The 15,226-nt window shown below is 40.3% G+C and overlaps 1 protein-coding gene across 1 annotated transcript; it reads left to right on the plus strand.

Annotated features, from left to right (window-relative positions):
* The first annotated feature begins 2,761 nt into the window (after positions 1 to 2,761).
* On the plus strand, positions 2,762 to 14,881 carry LOC128506985 (CMRF35-like molecule 1). Its single transcript, XM_053477602.1, has 5 exons — positions 2,762 to 2,801; positions 10,721 to 11,041; positions 11,270 to 11,368; positions 13,789 to 13,814; positions 14,873 to 14,881. The coding sequence occupies exons 1-5, from the start codon at positions 2,762 to 2,764 to the stop codon at positions 14,879 to 14,881; spliced, it is 495 nt and encodes a 164-aa protein (XP_053333577.1).
* The last annotated feature ends 345 nt before the right edge of the window (positions 14,882 to 15,226 follow it).

Below are 15,226 nucleotides of genomic sequence, written 5' to 3' on the forward strand. Positions count from 1 at the left end.
CTGCAATTTGCGTACCGTCCTAACCGCTCAACGGACGATGCCATCTCCACTACACTCCATCTTGCCCTCACACACTTGGACAAGGACACATACGTTCAAATGCTGTACATAGATTTCAGCTCAGCATTCAACACTATCATCCCCCAACAACTGATCAGGCCCAACAGGCTCAACTTCCCGAACACCTCCCTCTGCAACTGGATCCTAGACTTTTTGACCGGAAGGCCTCAGTCAGTACAGATCGGGAACTGCACCTCCAGCACCACAACACTGAGCACTGGGGCCCCACAAGGCTGTGTGCTCAGTCCCCTGCTGTTCACACTGCTGACTCACGACTGTGTAGCAACACACAGTTCGAATCACATCATTAAGTTCGCTGATGACACGACCGTAGTGGGTCTTATAAGCAAGAACGACGAGTCAGCGTACAGAGAGGAAGTGGAGAGGCTAACAGACTGGTGTAACAACAACAACCTGTCTCTGAATGTTGACAAGACAAAGGAGATGGTTGTTGACTTCAGGAGGATACGAGGCGACCATTCTCCGCTGAGCATCAACGGCTCCTCTGTGGAGATTGTCGAAAACACCAAATTCCTGGGTGTTCACCTGGAAAAGGACCTTAACTGGTCCCTCAACACCAGCTCCCTGCACAAGAAAGCCCAACGCGTCTCTTCTTTCTGAGAAGACTGAGAAAGGCCCAGCTTTCACCACCGATCCTGGCCACCATCTATAGAGGGACTATCGAGAGCATCCTGAGCGGCTGCATCACTGTCTGGTTTGGGAATTGTGCCATATCGGACCGCAAAACCATACAGGGGATAGTGAGGACAGCGGAGAAGATCATCGGGGTCTCTCTTCCCTCTATTGAAGACATCTACACCACACGCTGCATCCGCAAAGCCACCAGCATTGTGGCTGATCGGACACACCCCTCTCACACACACTTCACACTCCTGCCATCTGGAAAAAGGTACCAAAGCATTCGGGCACACACATCCAGACCGTGCAACAGCTTTTTTCCACAAGCCATCCGTCTCCTCACCAACAAGGGACTAAACTGATAAACACACACTGTTACGACCCCTTAGCCTAGGGTTCAGGGCCGCAACAAAAGATAAAATAAAAAAAAGGAAATCCTTCACAATCAGGATAGTGTGCGTGGTCTTTTATTTTTCTTTTTACACACACACACACACACACACACACACAGGAAGCTCTTGGCTTCAGGGTTGGGCCAAGGCCAAAACAATAAACAAAACCCTCCCCCTATCTCCTCCCGTAAGCTAACTAACCTATACCAAAGAAAAAACTATAAACAAAAATACATTAGCTAACCTAACTCCCTATCTAACACAAAAACAGGAGAAAATGGGTTTTAAAGAAAATGGCACCCAACCCCTACTGCTTCCAAAGAGAAAAAAAAGTATCTACAAACAAACAGAAAACTATTTACAATATTTACAACAAAACCAAAAACAAAGATTGAAACAAAAGAAAACCAACACTTCACCCAACTCACAAAATACTGGCGCGACCCAACAGTTTTACATTCAATAGCCAACACAATACACATCTCCAAAATCCAACAACACGCGCTTCCGGCTTTCACCAGCCAGCTTAAAAAGGGCGGGCTTCTCCACGGCCAGCCAATCCCGTCGCACGTCACGGCACGCTCAATCAGGGCGGGACCTCCTGCAGCTGGGAGAGCGAGGGAGAGAGAGCAAGGAAGGGAGAGAGAGAGCAGCACCAGCAGCCACGCACGCGCACATACGCACACATAAACATTATCAATTAACTACATCAAAATATTAATACATCAAAACATTGGGACTGGACTGACTAATCAACACAAGCGCAGACACACTGACCTTCACCACCAAACTATCGTACACACAAAACTGTAAGTGCTTCACGGTTTATCTCTTTTGCACAATATTCATTACTTTTTGCACTAATTCCTCAATTCCTGCTGCTATGTTTACTACCTCAACACCATATTTTATGTTCTTTATGTTCTGATATGTCAATTGTCACAATGTCACTTTGTTGATGCTCGTTTGCACATTTGCACGTGCACTTTGTTGTCTGTAAAACCTGTAGATAGTCTTCCTTAGTTAGTTAGTTTTTGTTAATTTATGTTGTAATTTATGTTAGGACTATCTGTCCTGTCTCTGCTAGCCAGCTAACTAGGCCTCTTAGTTAGCTAGTTTAGCTTCTCTGTTAATTTATGTTGTAAGTTTATGTTGCATGTAGCACCTTGGTCCTGGAGGAACGTTGTTTCGTTTCACTGTGTACTAACTGTATATGGTTGAAGTGACAATAAAGTCTACTTGAACTTGAACTTGAACTAACACCACAATTAATCCTGAAGTACATCTCATTCAATCAGATAAAAAAAAAATCAAATTTACAAAACAATGTTATTAAATGTAAATACAATAAAATATTACTATATACTCTAAACTAGCACAGATTCAGAGAGGAAAAATGTGCATTGCGGTTTACAGTGTATTACACTAATCAACTTTTAATAAAGTGACCAGAATTATCTTCTGAATTTATGAAGGTGTTTTTACTGCAGCTGAGCTCAACACTTTACACACACAGACGCACACACACACTTCCTGAATGGTTGTCTGTCGTGGCTTCAAGTAGAAGTGGATGTGACGTTACTTTCTACTGACAGCACATAAATAAACCACGGAGACAGAGATGTTTTTTTTTTTTTCATCAAGTAAATTTCTGTGAGTCTGGATGTAGAATGGAGATGGTCCTCATCTTCACCTTCTCTCTAATTCTAGGTAAGTACAAACACTTCCAAATCCTCATCAGTCTCAGTGTTCAGTATCAGTGTCACATTAAAGCTTTGCACTGATGGACATTTAGCACAGAACTTTTATAGAGAGGTTCCAGTGTTTAAAGTAGTGAAGTTCTCAGGGGTGCTGAGAGCTCCTGGTTATCTTCAGAAGCACACAGAGGAGCTTCCACTTCACTTACTGCATGAGGAAACCTACATGTTCAAGTCACCTACACATGGGAACATTATCTCTACTTATTTTCAGTGTAAAATTGACTTTGAAGAGTTTGTGTATCTGTATACGAGCTGAACAACAGTCCTTAACTACAGGTTATGTGTTTAAAGATCAGGACTAATGCTTTATCAGTGCAGTCGGCCTGCAGTCTTATCTCTCTTCTTCCTGTTGTTCAACACAGAATGTGAGTTTAGTGTTTTCTATCGAGTCTAGCCGAGAGCAGATAGTCCTGTTGTAGGATGTGTAGGATTTTTTTCTATTAATATTTCTTGTTTAAATACAGTGGGAGCCACGTCAAACAGCCACTTGGAGCATGACACGTCCTTGACAGGACTATGACTGGACCATGCTCGATCCGTGCACGGAATGTGATCTCCCGTTATGACGCAGTTAACGATGCCCCGCCTCATAAACGCCCCATGCGCTTTATAAAAAGATGGTTGCAATGCTGTAAAATCCCGCCAGGTGGAGCATTGACTGCTTCAGTTAACTGCAGTGTCCAGGCAGCCCACACAACCCATGATGCTTATGCTATTTTACTTACTTATTGCAATATTCTTCAAGACATCCTTAATAATCCTTAAAGACACAGTAACATTTGTAATTTATATATACCGATCGTTACAAATGTGGGCTATGTACAGTATTTTACATTACGGTGTATTTCCGTTTCCGATCTACTTCCGTTTAATACACTGGTAGATAATATTTTGCTGCAAAGTAAAGCTTAAAATGTAACTTCTGCTTGGGTTTGTTTTCGTTATATTTTTGGTGTTTTCGCTAATGTTTTTTTCACTGATAGTCGAAGATTGGCATAACAAATCGATTAATAACGCATAATATCTGGAACAAATATCTGTCCAGGGATCAGTATGTCTTTAGTCATTTAACCATCATAACGTTCCCCTATCAAAGATCTGATGGGACATTAATCACTTATCACTACGGTGAATAGATGCGGCAGCAGAGACAGATTAAATTCCCATAAACATTCACACTTACTAACTTACTAACACAATACTAACAGAACTAAACAGTTCCAGAGGGTCAGCGCCTGTTATCGCAGGACAGGAATCACCTACAGGATACTACTGTATTTTTCACTGCTTATATATTTATGGTTTTACACGATTTCATGTGTTATTTGTGTGTGCGTGTACTGTATGTGTGTGTGTGTGAGAGAGAGAGAGAGAGAGAGAGAGAGCGTGAGTGAGGGCTTATATTGTGATTTGTCCAAGGTTACTAAAGCCTGGCCTACTACTAATAAAAATGATTTACTGTATATGTAACCCATGGGTCTCAAACACAAAATCAGCCAACGCTGTAAACAGACGACACAACAAATTATATACTCTGAAACGTTCATGTGAACATTTAAAAATATATACAAAAAACAATCAACTATTATTGTTAAAGTCAGCCCGTGGCTGTTCAGGGTCAAGTTTATGGGGCTTCTCAGTCTTTCGTTAATTTTACTTCTGACTCAAAACCAATGTGGCATTATTAAAGATGCACTGTTTTTTTTTAGACATGGCTGTTTTGTAATGTTCAGCAAAATAAACACTGTCTACGGTTAGAATATACAGTGGACATCTCAAAGTCATGATGTACTAGTCAGATCCTTCTGCATTAATGTTATCATGGTGTAAATTATTAACATATTGATGTATTTCACTTGCGGACAAAACAGACCATGTGTCTGTTTGGTATTTCTTGTTATGCCCTAAAATGCCCTCCATTACGCAATCGCTGTCTTCAAAGAAAAGCCGCCGCCCCTTTTCATTCAAACGCCTTAACGAGTGTTTTTCTTTCCCTACGCTCGGTTTTGTGAACACAGTTGCGTTCATTAACACGATGGAACCAATTACCTAAACAGCAGCAACAACAACCATTATGATCACACTTTGTTTAATTTATATTGCTTAAATATTTAGCAGCTCTGTCCTCTTTGCATTGCTACGTGTTTATTTACTTCCTTTTCGCATCACACGTATAATGCATTCGAAAGAACCCATCTTAGCACCATCTAACAGTCAGTAGTGGGCAGAGTCAGTAAATTTCTCACCTTCCCTTTCTCAAATTCAACTCTTTCCTTTAATGAAGTTCTTAAAACCCAAAGCATTTTTAAACTAAGAAAAAAATAAATATGGGTCACTTAAGAACAAAATTGCACAGACGCAAATTATTAAGTTTTTAATAATTGTTGTCGTTTTCTAATTAAAAAAAAAAAAATATATATATATATATATATATATATATATATATATAAAGATAAAGTCAGACTGACTCTAGGAATGCACCTCTAGGAACCTAAAACACAAACACACACACACCACAGAGCAAAGCGGAGATGCGCATTCACACCTCTGACCGTCTTTTGTCTTGTAAATGATTATCCTCATTCACCTTCAATCCTCCCCAGCGCACACACTCATTGTTTGTACTGTAAACTGTAGGTATGTTTGTTGGGCCACTTGGTTATACAAAGCACTTTAATGTATGAAACACTTACTTCCTGGTTTGTTTTATTTTAAATATTGCTTATTACCTTATTTAGCAAAATAAACAATGTTATCACCGTGTAAATTATTAATGTATTGATGTATTTTAGTTAAAGACAAAAACAGACCCTGCGCTTGTGTTTAGGACTGATGCTGAACAGCTGTGTTCATAGGTTTAATCAGAATCAGAAAGAGTTTTATTGCCAAGAACGCTTACACGTAAAAGGAATTTGTTTTAGTGACAGAGCTTCCAGAACAGAAAACAAATGACAAGACAAAAACAGCACGACAAAAAAACAAAAACAAAAAAAAAAAACACATTTGACATCAAATGGAGTAGGGTGTGAGATACTTTTTAAATAAATTATATAAATATCTGAAATCTGTGGTATTATACAGTATATTGCACTGTGATACTGTACACAATATTGCACATATATTTATTGACAGTTGATGTTTAACTGTTCATGAGGGAGATTGCCTGGGGAAAAAAACTGTTTTTGTGCCTGACTGTCCTAGTGTTAGGTGCTCTATAGCGTCGACCCGACGGCAAAAGTTCAAATAAAAGGTGGCCTGGGTGTGAGGGGTCTAAAGTGATATTCCGAGCCCTTTTCCTCACTCTGGATGTGTACAGTTCTTGTGGCGTGGGCAGGGCAGTGCCAATAATTCTTTCAGCAGTCCGAACCGTCCTTTGTAGTCTTCTGATGTCTGTTTTCATAGCTGAGCCAAACCAGACAGTTATTGAAGTGCACAGGACGGATTCAATGACGGCTCAGTAGAACTGTGTGAGCAGCTCCTGTAGCAGGTTGAATTTCTTTAGCTGGCGAAGGAAATACAACCTTTGGTGGGCCTTTTTAACAATAGAGTCAATGTGAATGTCCCACTTCAGGTCCTGAGAGATGGTCGTGCCCAGGAACCGGAATGACTCTACTGCTGTCACAGTGCTGTTCATGATGGTGAGTGGGGGAAGTGCAGGTGGGTTCCTCCTGAAGTCCACAATCATCTCCACTGTTTTGAGCGTGTTCAGCTCCAGGTTGTTGAGACTGCACCAGACAGCCAGCTGCTCAACCTCACTTCTGTAAGCAGACTCGTCACCGTCCTGAATGAGGCCGATGATTGTGGTGTCATCTGCAAATTTCTGGAGCTTGACAGTGGGGTCTGTAGAGGTGCAGTCATTGGTGTACAGGGAGAAAAGCAGTGGGGAGAGAACGCATCCCTGAGGGGCTCCAGTATTGGTGGTGTGGCTGTTGGACATGAATTCCCCCAGTCTCACTAGCTGCTGCCTGTCTGTCAGAAAGCTGGTGATCCAGTGACAGATAGAGCTAGGAACAGAGAGCTGGTTTAGTTTGGTCTGAAGCAGTGCTGGGATGATCATATTAAAAGCTGATGAAAAGTCTATAAACAAGACCCTTGCATAAGCCCCTGGTTTGTCCAGATGTTGGAGGATGAAGTGCAGTCCCATGTTGACTGCATCATCAACAGACCTGTTTGCTCTATAGGCAAACTGCAGGGGGTCCAGTAAGGGTCCTGTGATGTCCCTCAGATAGGCCAACACCAGTCTTTCAAATGACTTTATGACCACAGATGTTAGGGCGACTGGTCTGTAGTCATTAAGTCCTGTGATTTTAGGTTTTTTTGGAATGGGGATGATTGTGGAACGTTTAAAGCACAAAGGCACTTCACATTGTTCCAGTGATCTGTTGAAGATCTGTGTAAAGATGGGAGCCAGCTGGTCAGCACAGGATTTCAGACAGGCTGGTGTCACGCCGTCTGGGCCTGGAGCTTTCCTTCTCTTTTGTTTTAGAAAGATCTGGCGAACATCCTTTTCACAGACCTGGAGTGCAGGGGGGGGAAGAGAGGATGGTTGCTAGAGGTGATAATGGTGGTGTAGAAAGAGGGTCAGGACAGGGGTGTGGTGTGAAACTGGGTGTTTCAAATCTACAATAGAACTCATTCAGGTCATCAACCAGTTATTGATTCCCTACAGAGTTGGGGGTTGGCGTCTTGTAGTTAGTGATGGTTTTCAGGCCTTTCCACACAGAAGCAGGGTCGTTTACAAAAAACTGATTTTCTAGTTTTTCAGAGTAGCTTCTCTTAGCCGCTCTGATTGCCCTTGTTAGTGTGTTCCTGGCCTGTTTGTACAAGATCCTGTCCCCACTCCTGTAGGCATCCTCTTTGGCCTGACAAAGCTGTCTGAGTTTTGCTGTAAACCATGGTTTGTCATTGTTATATGTTAAAAAAGTCCTGGTAGGGATGCACATGTCCTCACAGAAACTGATGTAGGATGTTACAGAATCTGTGAGCTCGTCCAGATTGGTGGCAGCAGCTTCAAAAACACTCCAATCAGTGCAGTCAAAACAGGCCTGTAATTCCTGCTCTGCTTCACTGGTCCATCTCTTTACTGTCCTTACTACAGGCTTAGCAGTTTTAAGTTTTTGCCTATAGGTCGGGAGAAGATGAACCAGGCAGTGGTCAGAAAGTCCTAAAGCTGCTCTGGGGATAGAGCGATATGCATCCTTTATTGTGGTGTAGCAGTGATCCAAAGTATTTTTGTCTCTGGTGGGGCATGTACTGTGCTGTTTGTATTTAAATGTAAATCAACGATTTACAAGACAACAGTTAAAGCATTTGTGGATGGAGAGGTGTGTGTGTGTGTGTGTGTGTGTGTGCTCCTGCATTTCTCTGTTGGCTTTAACACAAACACACTTGCATAGACAGGTCTAAAGAACCCCTCCCCCCACCAAACACACACACACACACATACACACACACACACACACACACACAGCAATTAGCACCATGTCATAGTTAATATTCTCCATTGAGGTTTCTCACCTTCCACTCCTCCTAAGCTTGTCTTTGCTCTTTTGATGGAGATATTAAAATCCAAAACTAGTCAAAGGTAAAACAGTAATTTGTATAAAACAGGTGATTACATGTTGTATTTTTGCTTAAAGGTCATTAAAATACCTGGATATCACCAGCTGCATATCAGTCTCTATCTGGTTCTTTTATATTAAAAATATTTTTTTAAAAACTATTAAAGGACTGAATATCACTGTATGAAACAGTTTAAGTCTTTCATTCCCCCAAAGTATCAGACGTTTTTTGTAATTCTATGTTCAGAATATACAGTAGACCTGACCAAACATCATTCTAAAGCTGTTGGACTGTGACGTCATCCCTCCTACAGCTCCCTCAACAGCTTCTTCAGTAGCTCCAAAAGGCCAACCGTCACCCGTCGACCCCCCAATCCTCCACAGTGGAGCTCTGATTAAAAACAACAGTTAGTGAAGACAAAGATAAATAAACTTCACAGAATATCTAGTTGTGATAAAAATAAAATATATCAATTAACCTATTAACCACAGAATGTGTAAAATACTGGGAATTCTAGAATGTAAATAAACTGCCTGTGCTAACTCTATTGAACTTTGTTAGCGTTAGCCGCTGTCTGTTCAGAGTAAGTTAAATCTATTTTTGTTCCATTTTGCCCAAGGAAAAGCTTCCTAATATTTAGACACACCTTGAAATAGGTTGTTGATATTAAACATAAAATAAATATTGTAAGCTTCTCAGGACTGTCCGTGTCCTCCGTGTGCTTTATTCTCTTCACCTTTTGGCTACATACTGTAGTACCAGTAAGAACAACTTAAAACTACTCTCACCCTGTTAATAACACTAATGTCACTCGCTTATTGTCGGTCACCAGCTCCGCCATTTGCAGTTAATTAGTTCCGCGAAAGGATACGTGTTGGCAGAGCAGAATAACTGTTAAATAAAGAAACAAAACATGATATGCTGATAATAAATGGTGTTTGTGGATCTGTTGTATAAAAGAAATATCAGACTCAAGGTTAAGTGTTAATGTTGTTTGCGGAATATCATCATAACTGTGATATCTTCAGTATTTAGGCTGCACTCAAGGAAGTGTGATATAGCAATGAGCTACAATAAAGAGTAGAAAACAACAATGTAATAAAAAAAATAGTACAGTAGCATCAAAATTAATAAATGAATAGCCAGACTGCAAAACAGCAAAAAGTTAAAAAACAGTTCAGAATTTCCAAGAGAAACACAAATTCAGTCTAATCAGTAACCCACGAAATAGAATGGATGAAGAGAGCACACACAGTCCAACATCAGTCAAGAACAAAACATCCAAAAATAAAATAAATTAATAAAATAAAATTCCAGTTATATAGTTGCACTGAATCTAGAGAACAAGATACACAAGCAGTGTGTCTCAATTCTGGCCTGCATCCTTTTCAAGCGCACACACACACACACATACACACACACACTGTAGTTTGCAGACAAGGTCGGCAAAGGGCTGCTGTGTAGGATGCCGTTCACACGCACAAGCACACACAAAGACACACCAGTTTACAGAGTAGAGAAGAACGCGCACACACACACACGGTTATAGTTTACATGCTTGAGAATGGGCATGTGAGAAGATTACCAACAATCACACAGTGAGAGAGAGAGAAAAACCATTAGCTCAGTTGTGATCACGTGACTCTCAGGGTCAAAACAAGAAGTGCATGTGTGTTACATGATATTATGTACTTTTATATATTTTTTGCTCGTCTTGTGGAACGCTCACAAACCAGGTTACTTGCAATGCGAGTTTCCACTGTATTATAGAAAAAAAATATAATACATGAATATTATTATTATTATTGTACAAAATAATGAGTTTATGTGAAATCTGCTCCGTCATAGACAGGCCTTCATAGGCTATGCAGTCAGAAAAGCACACAGGCCTACGAACTGTAAATTTTAAAGGATGCAGGCCCTGAATATATATACACACACACAGTATTGCTTCCTCAGCAGTAACGGAACCTAGGCAAATGACATGGCTTTTGAGTCCAGACATTTAGGCACGTCCTGAGGAACAGGTGTGTCTAGTTAGAGTTTAATAATTTAACTCGTCACTCTGAGTGGCTCCATCTGGTGGATGGAAACAGGAACAATCCTGAAGCTATAGACCTGACAGGTCATTTAAAATTATGCTACAGCGTGCATACACACACACACATACACACACGCGCAATATTTTGATACAGACTTATTCTGCTTTGCTGCATCCCTTTATATATATTTTGTACCTGTCTCTTGTCTTATATGTTACACCATGGTCCTGGATCATATTTCATTCCACTGTATATTATTCTCCAGCTGGTACTGATGCTGTAACTACAGTAACTGGATACAGAGGACGATCAGTTCAGGTTAAATGTCCCTACACATCTCGATATGAAGATTACAACAAGTATCTCTGCAGAGGTAAATGCCCCACCTGGGACCTTAAAGACGTTCCTGTTCAGTCTGGATCTCCTGTTAAAGACCCCAGATTCTCTCTGTATGACGACACAACTGCCAAAGTCTTCACCGTCACCATCACTGATCTGAGACCAGAGGACGGAGGAACTTACTGGTGTGGGATAGATAAGACAGGGCGTGATATTTACACAGAGATTCTACTGCTGGTTAAAATGGGTGAGTGTTAAACGAAGGAGAGTAAACTATCCCACACATTTATTCATTTGTTATGAACATATTGTAATTGAGAACGACTGTTAAAGCTCAATGTGCAATGTAGAACAGAACTCGATCATTAAGTTTGTAAACTAAAAGACTGATAAATTAGACTCAATACCAGGATCTTTAATCCAGATAATGTTAATCTGGAACATAAAACAACCTGCTTACATTCCATTTTTTTAGATGTTCTTACCACGACTACTGTCTCATACACCACACACTCCACTTTAACACACTCCATGAGTACATCAGTGCATGCTGAGAGAACACACTCATCATCAGGTATGAACTTCTTGATTGTCCTCTCCATCACATTTCTTTCACATCATTCATCATGTCGTATATTTTTATTTCAGCTAATCCACAAACTGATGTTAACTTCTCAACCACCGCTCGCCCATCTCAGGGTTCGTACAATATCATGTGTTCTTTATCTTGTTTAGGATTTTTCTTTTATCTACACCAGGAAGTGAACACAGATCAAACCATCACAGGTGACATCAGCTATGGGGGTGTAAATGTTTTAATCATGTTGCTATGCCTTGTGGTTTAGCAGTGGAAAGGAAGTTACTTCTAATCATTAAACCTCTACAATTGTTGTATTTTATTTGAACTATTAAAGTTCAGTGCCTTCTAACTGCCTGCCGTACTGTACATACTGCTGTTACAAAACATCTGCTTTATTATAACCAAACATTTGCTGCTTAATATAAACTTTTATGAGCATTTCTCTCCCTCTACATTATTCTCATCTACTTCACATTGCAGATTTTTTGCATAATAATAATAATAATAATAATAATAATATGGTCTTTGTCCTGGTGCTCAGTCTGCTGAAGGAGGTTAAAACCGCAGCTCCAGTGACATTCCTACCTATTATTGTACTTCCACATGTGTGGTATTTATTCAGGTTAAATCTACACATGGTTCACCCACACCTCCCTCAGTCTGGTCTGTCTGACCAGGTCTGGTTTCTACATTTCCAGTTTCAGTGGTTTGAAAACATTCCCCATAAACTTTGTTTAACTCATGCAGTGTTTAGTCTGTTTGAATGTGACCCTGGTGTTTGACTGACTGTGGTCCTGTACACTGCAGAACAATGTCATTAGGGACGCATCAGTATCATCAGGTATTGGTGTAACACTGTGGTCATGTACTCATACTGTAGAACTGTTCCATTACTGTTACACCAGTAGAACCTTGCAGCACTGCTTCTCTCTCTGTAATCCGTTATAGCAGTGTGTTTCTTCATCTGTCTGTATTTGACTTGCCAGCTTTGTTCTATTTCGTTGTGCATTGTGGAACTATAGACTTATTTACTATACTTGGTAAAACGATAAAGAGCAACAATGTTATAAACTGCAGCTGGTTAAAGATAACCCCAGGCTTTTTTTCCAATTAAAACCAAAAGATCTAAATAATCAAAATACAGTATGGGTTTAAATTGTCTTTCACAGTATGATGATGTCTCTCTTCCAGGATTCCCAACTCTTACAGTCATCATTAGTGTGTCTGTGGTTCTAGCGCTGGTTCTTTTTGCCCTGTTATTCACTGTCACCCTACAGAGGAAAAAGAGAACACGAGGTAATGCGCACACACACACACACACACACACACACAGTTTCATTCACTTTGTTGTTTTGTTCTTTAAAACAGACCACATGATCTTTGTCCAAGGCCAGGGGTAGCCCAGTGGTTAAGGTATTGGACTACGGTTCAGAAGATCCCAGGTTCAAACCCCACAACCACCAAGTTGCCACTGTTGGGCCCTTGAGCAAGGCCCTTAACCCTCAAGTGCTCAGATGTATAATGAGATAAAAATGTAAGTCGCTCTGGATGAGAGCGTCTGCCAAATGCCTAAATGTAAATGTTGTCCATTCCTCCAAAGTGCAATTTTATGCTCTCTAGTAAACTGAAGCTTTTTTGAAATGTTTTTTTTCTAATGGAAAAACAGCTGTTTAGCTCTAATCCTGTCAGCTCTTGTTACTGTGTGTGTATAAAAATGTTCTTACTTTTACTAGTCCAGACATCCAGCAATCACTAATTGGTTCTTTTTAAAGTACAGTAGCTACAGTTACAATATTTTGTTACAGTGACATGTAGCAGTGGGTGGGATCTATTAGGCAGCAAGGAAACATTTTGTACCTAAAGGTCGGAGAAACTCCAAAACTTTTGGGATGTTCTTGGTCTGTAGTGTTCAGCACGTACAATGCTCATTGCTGCACATGGGGAGTGAAGGCTGTAACTACTGTAAGAGCTACTTTTACACAAACTGCTGAAAAGGTTAATGCTGCCACTGATAGACAAGAGGTCAGAACACACAGATCATCACTGTGTTGGTGGCGAGAGGGGGGACCTACACAGTCTAAGGCAGGTGGTCATTAATGTATTCATCCCACAAGAAAAAAAGAAAAAAAAACGACAATTACAACAACAAATACATACAGTCCTGTACAGGTATGAACAAGAACAACGACACACACTAAAGCAAAAACATTATATAAAATGATTGCTGTTCTTTCAGCATTTAAAATTTAAAATGGAACATCTGTGTTATCATCTCAGAGCATCATTTCCAATCACTTATGTTAATCTACTCAACCAAGCATATAAAACTCACCACCGTCACAATACTCAGATACTGCACAGTATATTTACTTTATATTAAATCACTCTTCGTCTCCCTTCTCATGTCTCCACAGGCTCTGAAACAGAGACACACACAGAGGTACGTGCCACTGATTTGCTTCAGGTATCACTTCTACCAATATCTTACTTACAACCAGATTAATGATTTTTATTTTCCATTTCAGAAGAATCGAGATGGTGAAAACGACAAAAATGTTGCTCCTGCCCAAGAAAGAGAAAAAGCCTCTTTTTCTGAACCTGTATATCAGAGTTTAGACCCAGTCACAAAGCAAACTGATTTAGTCTACCAGAGTCTAAACGTAACTAATAACTAGAGTTGCATGTTAATTTAAGGGTCCTGATACCTCCACACTTTGTACGATCATTTAGGTAGCACCGGTAAGCTATCAGAGTCAAGACAAAAGCAAAGAGAGAAAGACAGACAAGCGAAGGGCGCAGTTAAGAGACAGTGGCACAGCCCAAGCCTCTGCCTCCCTAAGACGCCGACAAGAGAGTGAAAGAGAGCAGCACGCATCAGTCCAGCTCAAATCCGCTGTAAGGGCAAAGGACCCGAGAGGATATTAGTTTTTAGTTTTAGTTTCCAGAGCCCTGTCCGTTCTCGCATAGATGGCAGAGGTCTGTTTATTTTTTTATGTTTTTAGTTTTCCTTTGTTTTCTTCGGAGTTTCTTAACCAATAATCCCACCCCATCTCCAAGCAGAAAGGTCTTCCCGTGCGTATCATACGCCTCTCACAAGCTCGTATTTCATTGACACCAGAACACTGGTTGAATAACAAAAAATATGAACATAGGGGTTGATCTGTTAATGTCATATTAATCATTTTTCTGGTTGTTTTTGACATGGCTGGACCAAAAGGGCGGCACAAAGAACATTACAGATAGAATGTTGATTAACTTTTAGCATTGGTTTTATGGATAAAGAAGAGACACCTTACAACACTGCTGCTCTGCTGTTTCTGTAGTTTCATTTCAAGGAAGCTATGGCTCTTCTGATGCTTAAAATAAATTTTGTTGGGATTATGTGATAGACCAATACAAAGTTGCACATACTTGTGAAGTGGAGGAAGAAAAATATATTTTTTTATTTTTTTATTTACAAATAAATGTCTGAAAAGTGTGGTGTGCATTTGTATTCAGCCTCCCTGAGTCTATAATTTGTAGAAACACATTTCACTGCAATTACAGCTGCAAGTCTTTTGGGGTGTGTGTCTAACAGCTTCACACATCTAGAGAGTAAAATGTTGGCCTGGTCGTCTTTAAAAAGTAGCTCAAGCACAGTCAGATTAGCTCCAGGTCAATTCTCAGTTGGATTAAGGTCTGGACTTTGACTGGGCCATTCTAACACATGAATATGTTTGATCACATCGGTGCTCTAACCCACTAGAGCTTCCATGTTATTGATGAGGCTTCATGGGCTATTAGCTGATCACAATTTGCATGTTAAAATTTTGTAATATTTTCAATACATTATATAATGCAAAATACATGAAG

This window comes from Clarias gariepinus, chromosome 18 (genome assembly GCF_024256425.1).
Source record: "Clarias gariepinus isolate MV-2021 ecotype Netherlands chromosome 18, CGAR_prim_01v2, whole genome shotgun sequence".
In the NCBI taxonomy this organism is placed as follows: domain Eukaryota; kingdom Metazoa; phylum Chordata; class Actinopteri; order Siluriformes; family Clariidae; genus Clarias; species Clarias gariepinus.

Coding starts and splice junctions, on each gene's coding strand:
- LOC128506985 (XM_053477602.1), top strand. CDS start 2,762: ATGGAGATGGTCCTCATCTTCACCTTCTCTCTAATTCTAG. Junction 2,802..10,720: donor CACCTTCTCTCTAATTCTAG/GTAAGTACAAAC, acceptor ATTATTCTCCAG/CTGGTACTGATGCTGTAACT. Junction 11,042..11,269: donor TCTACTGCTGGTTAAAATGG/GTGAGTGTTAAA, acceptor CCATTTTTTTAG/ATGTTCTTACCACGACTACT.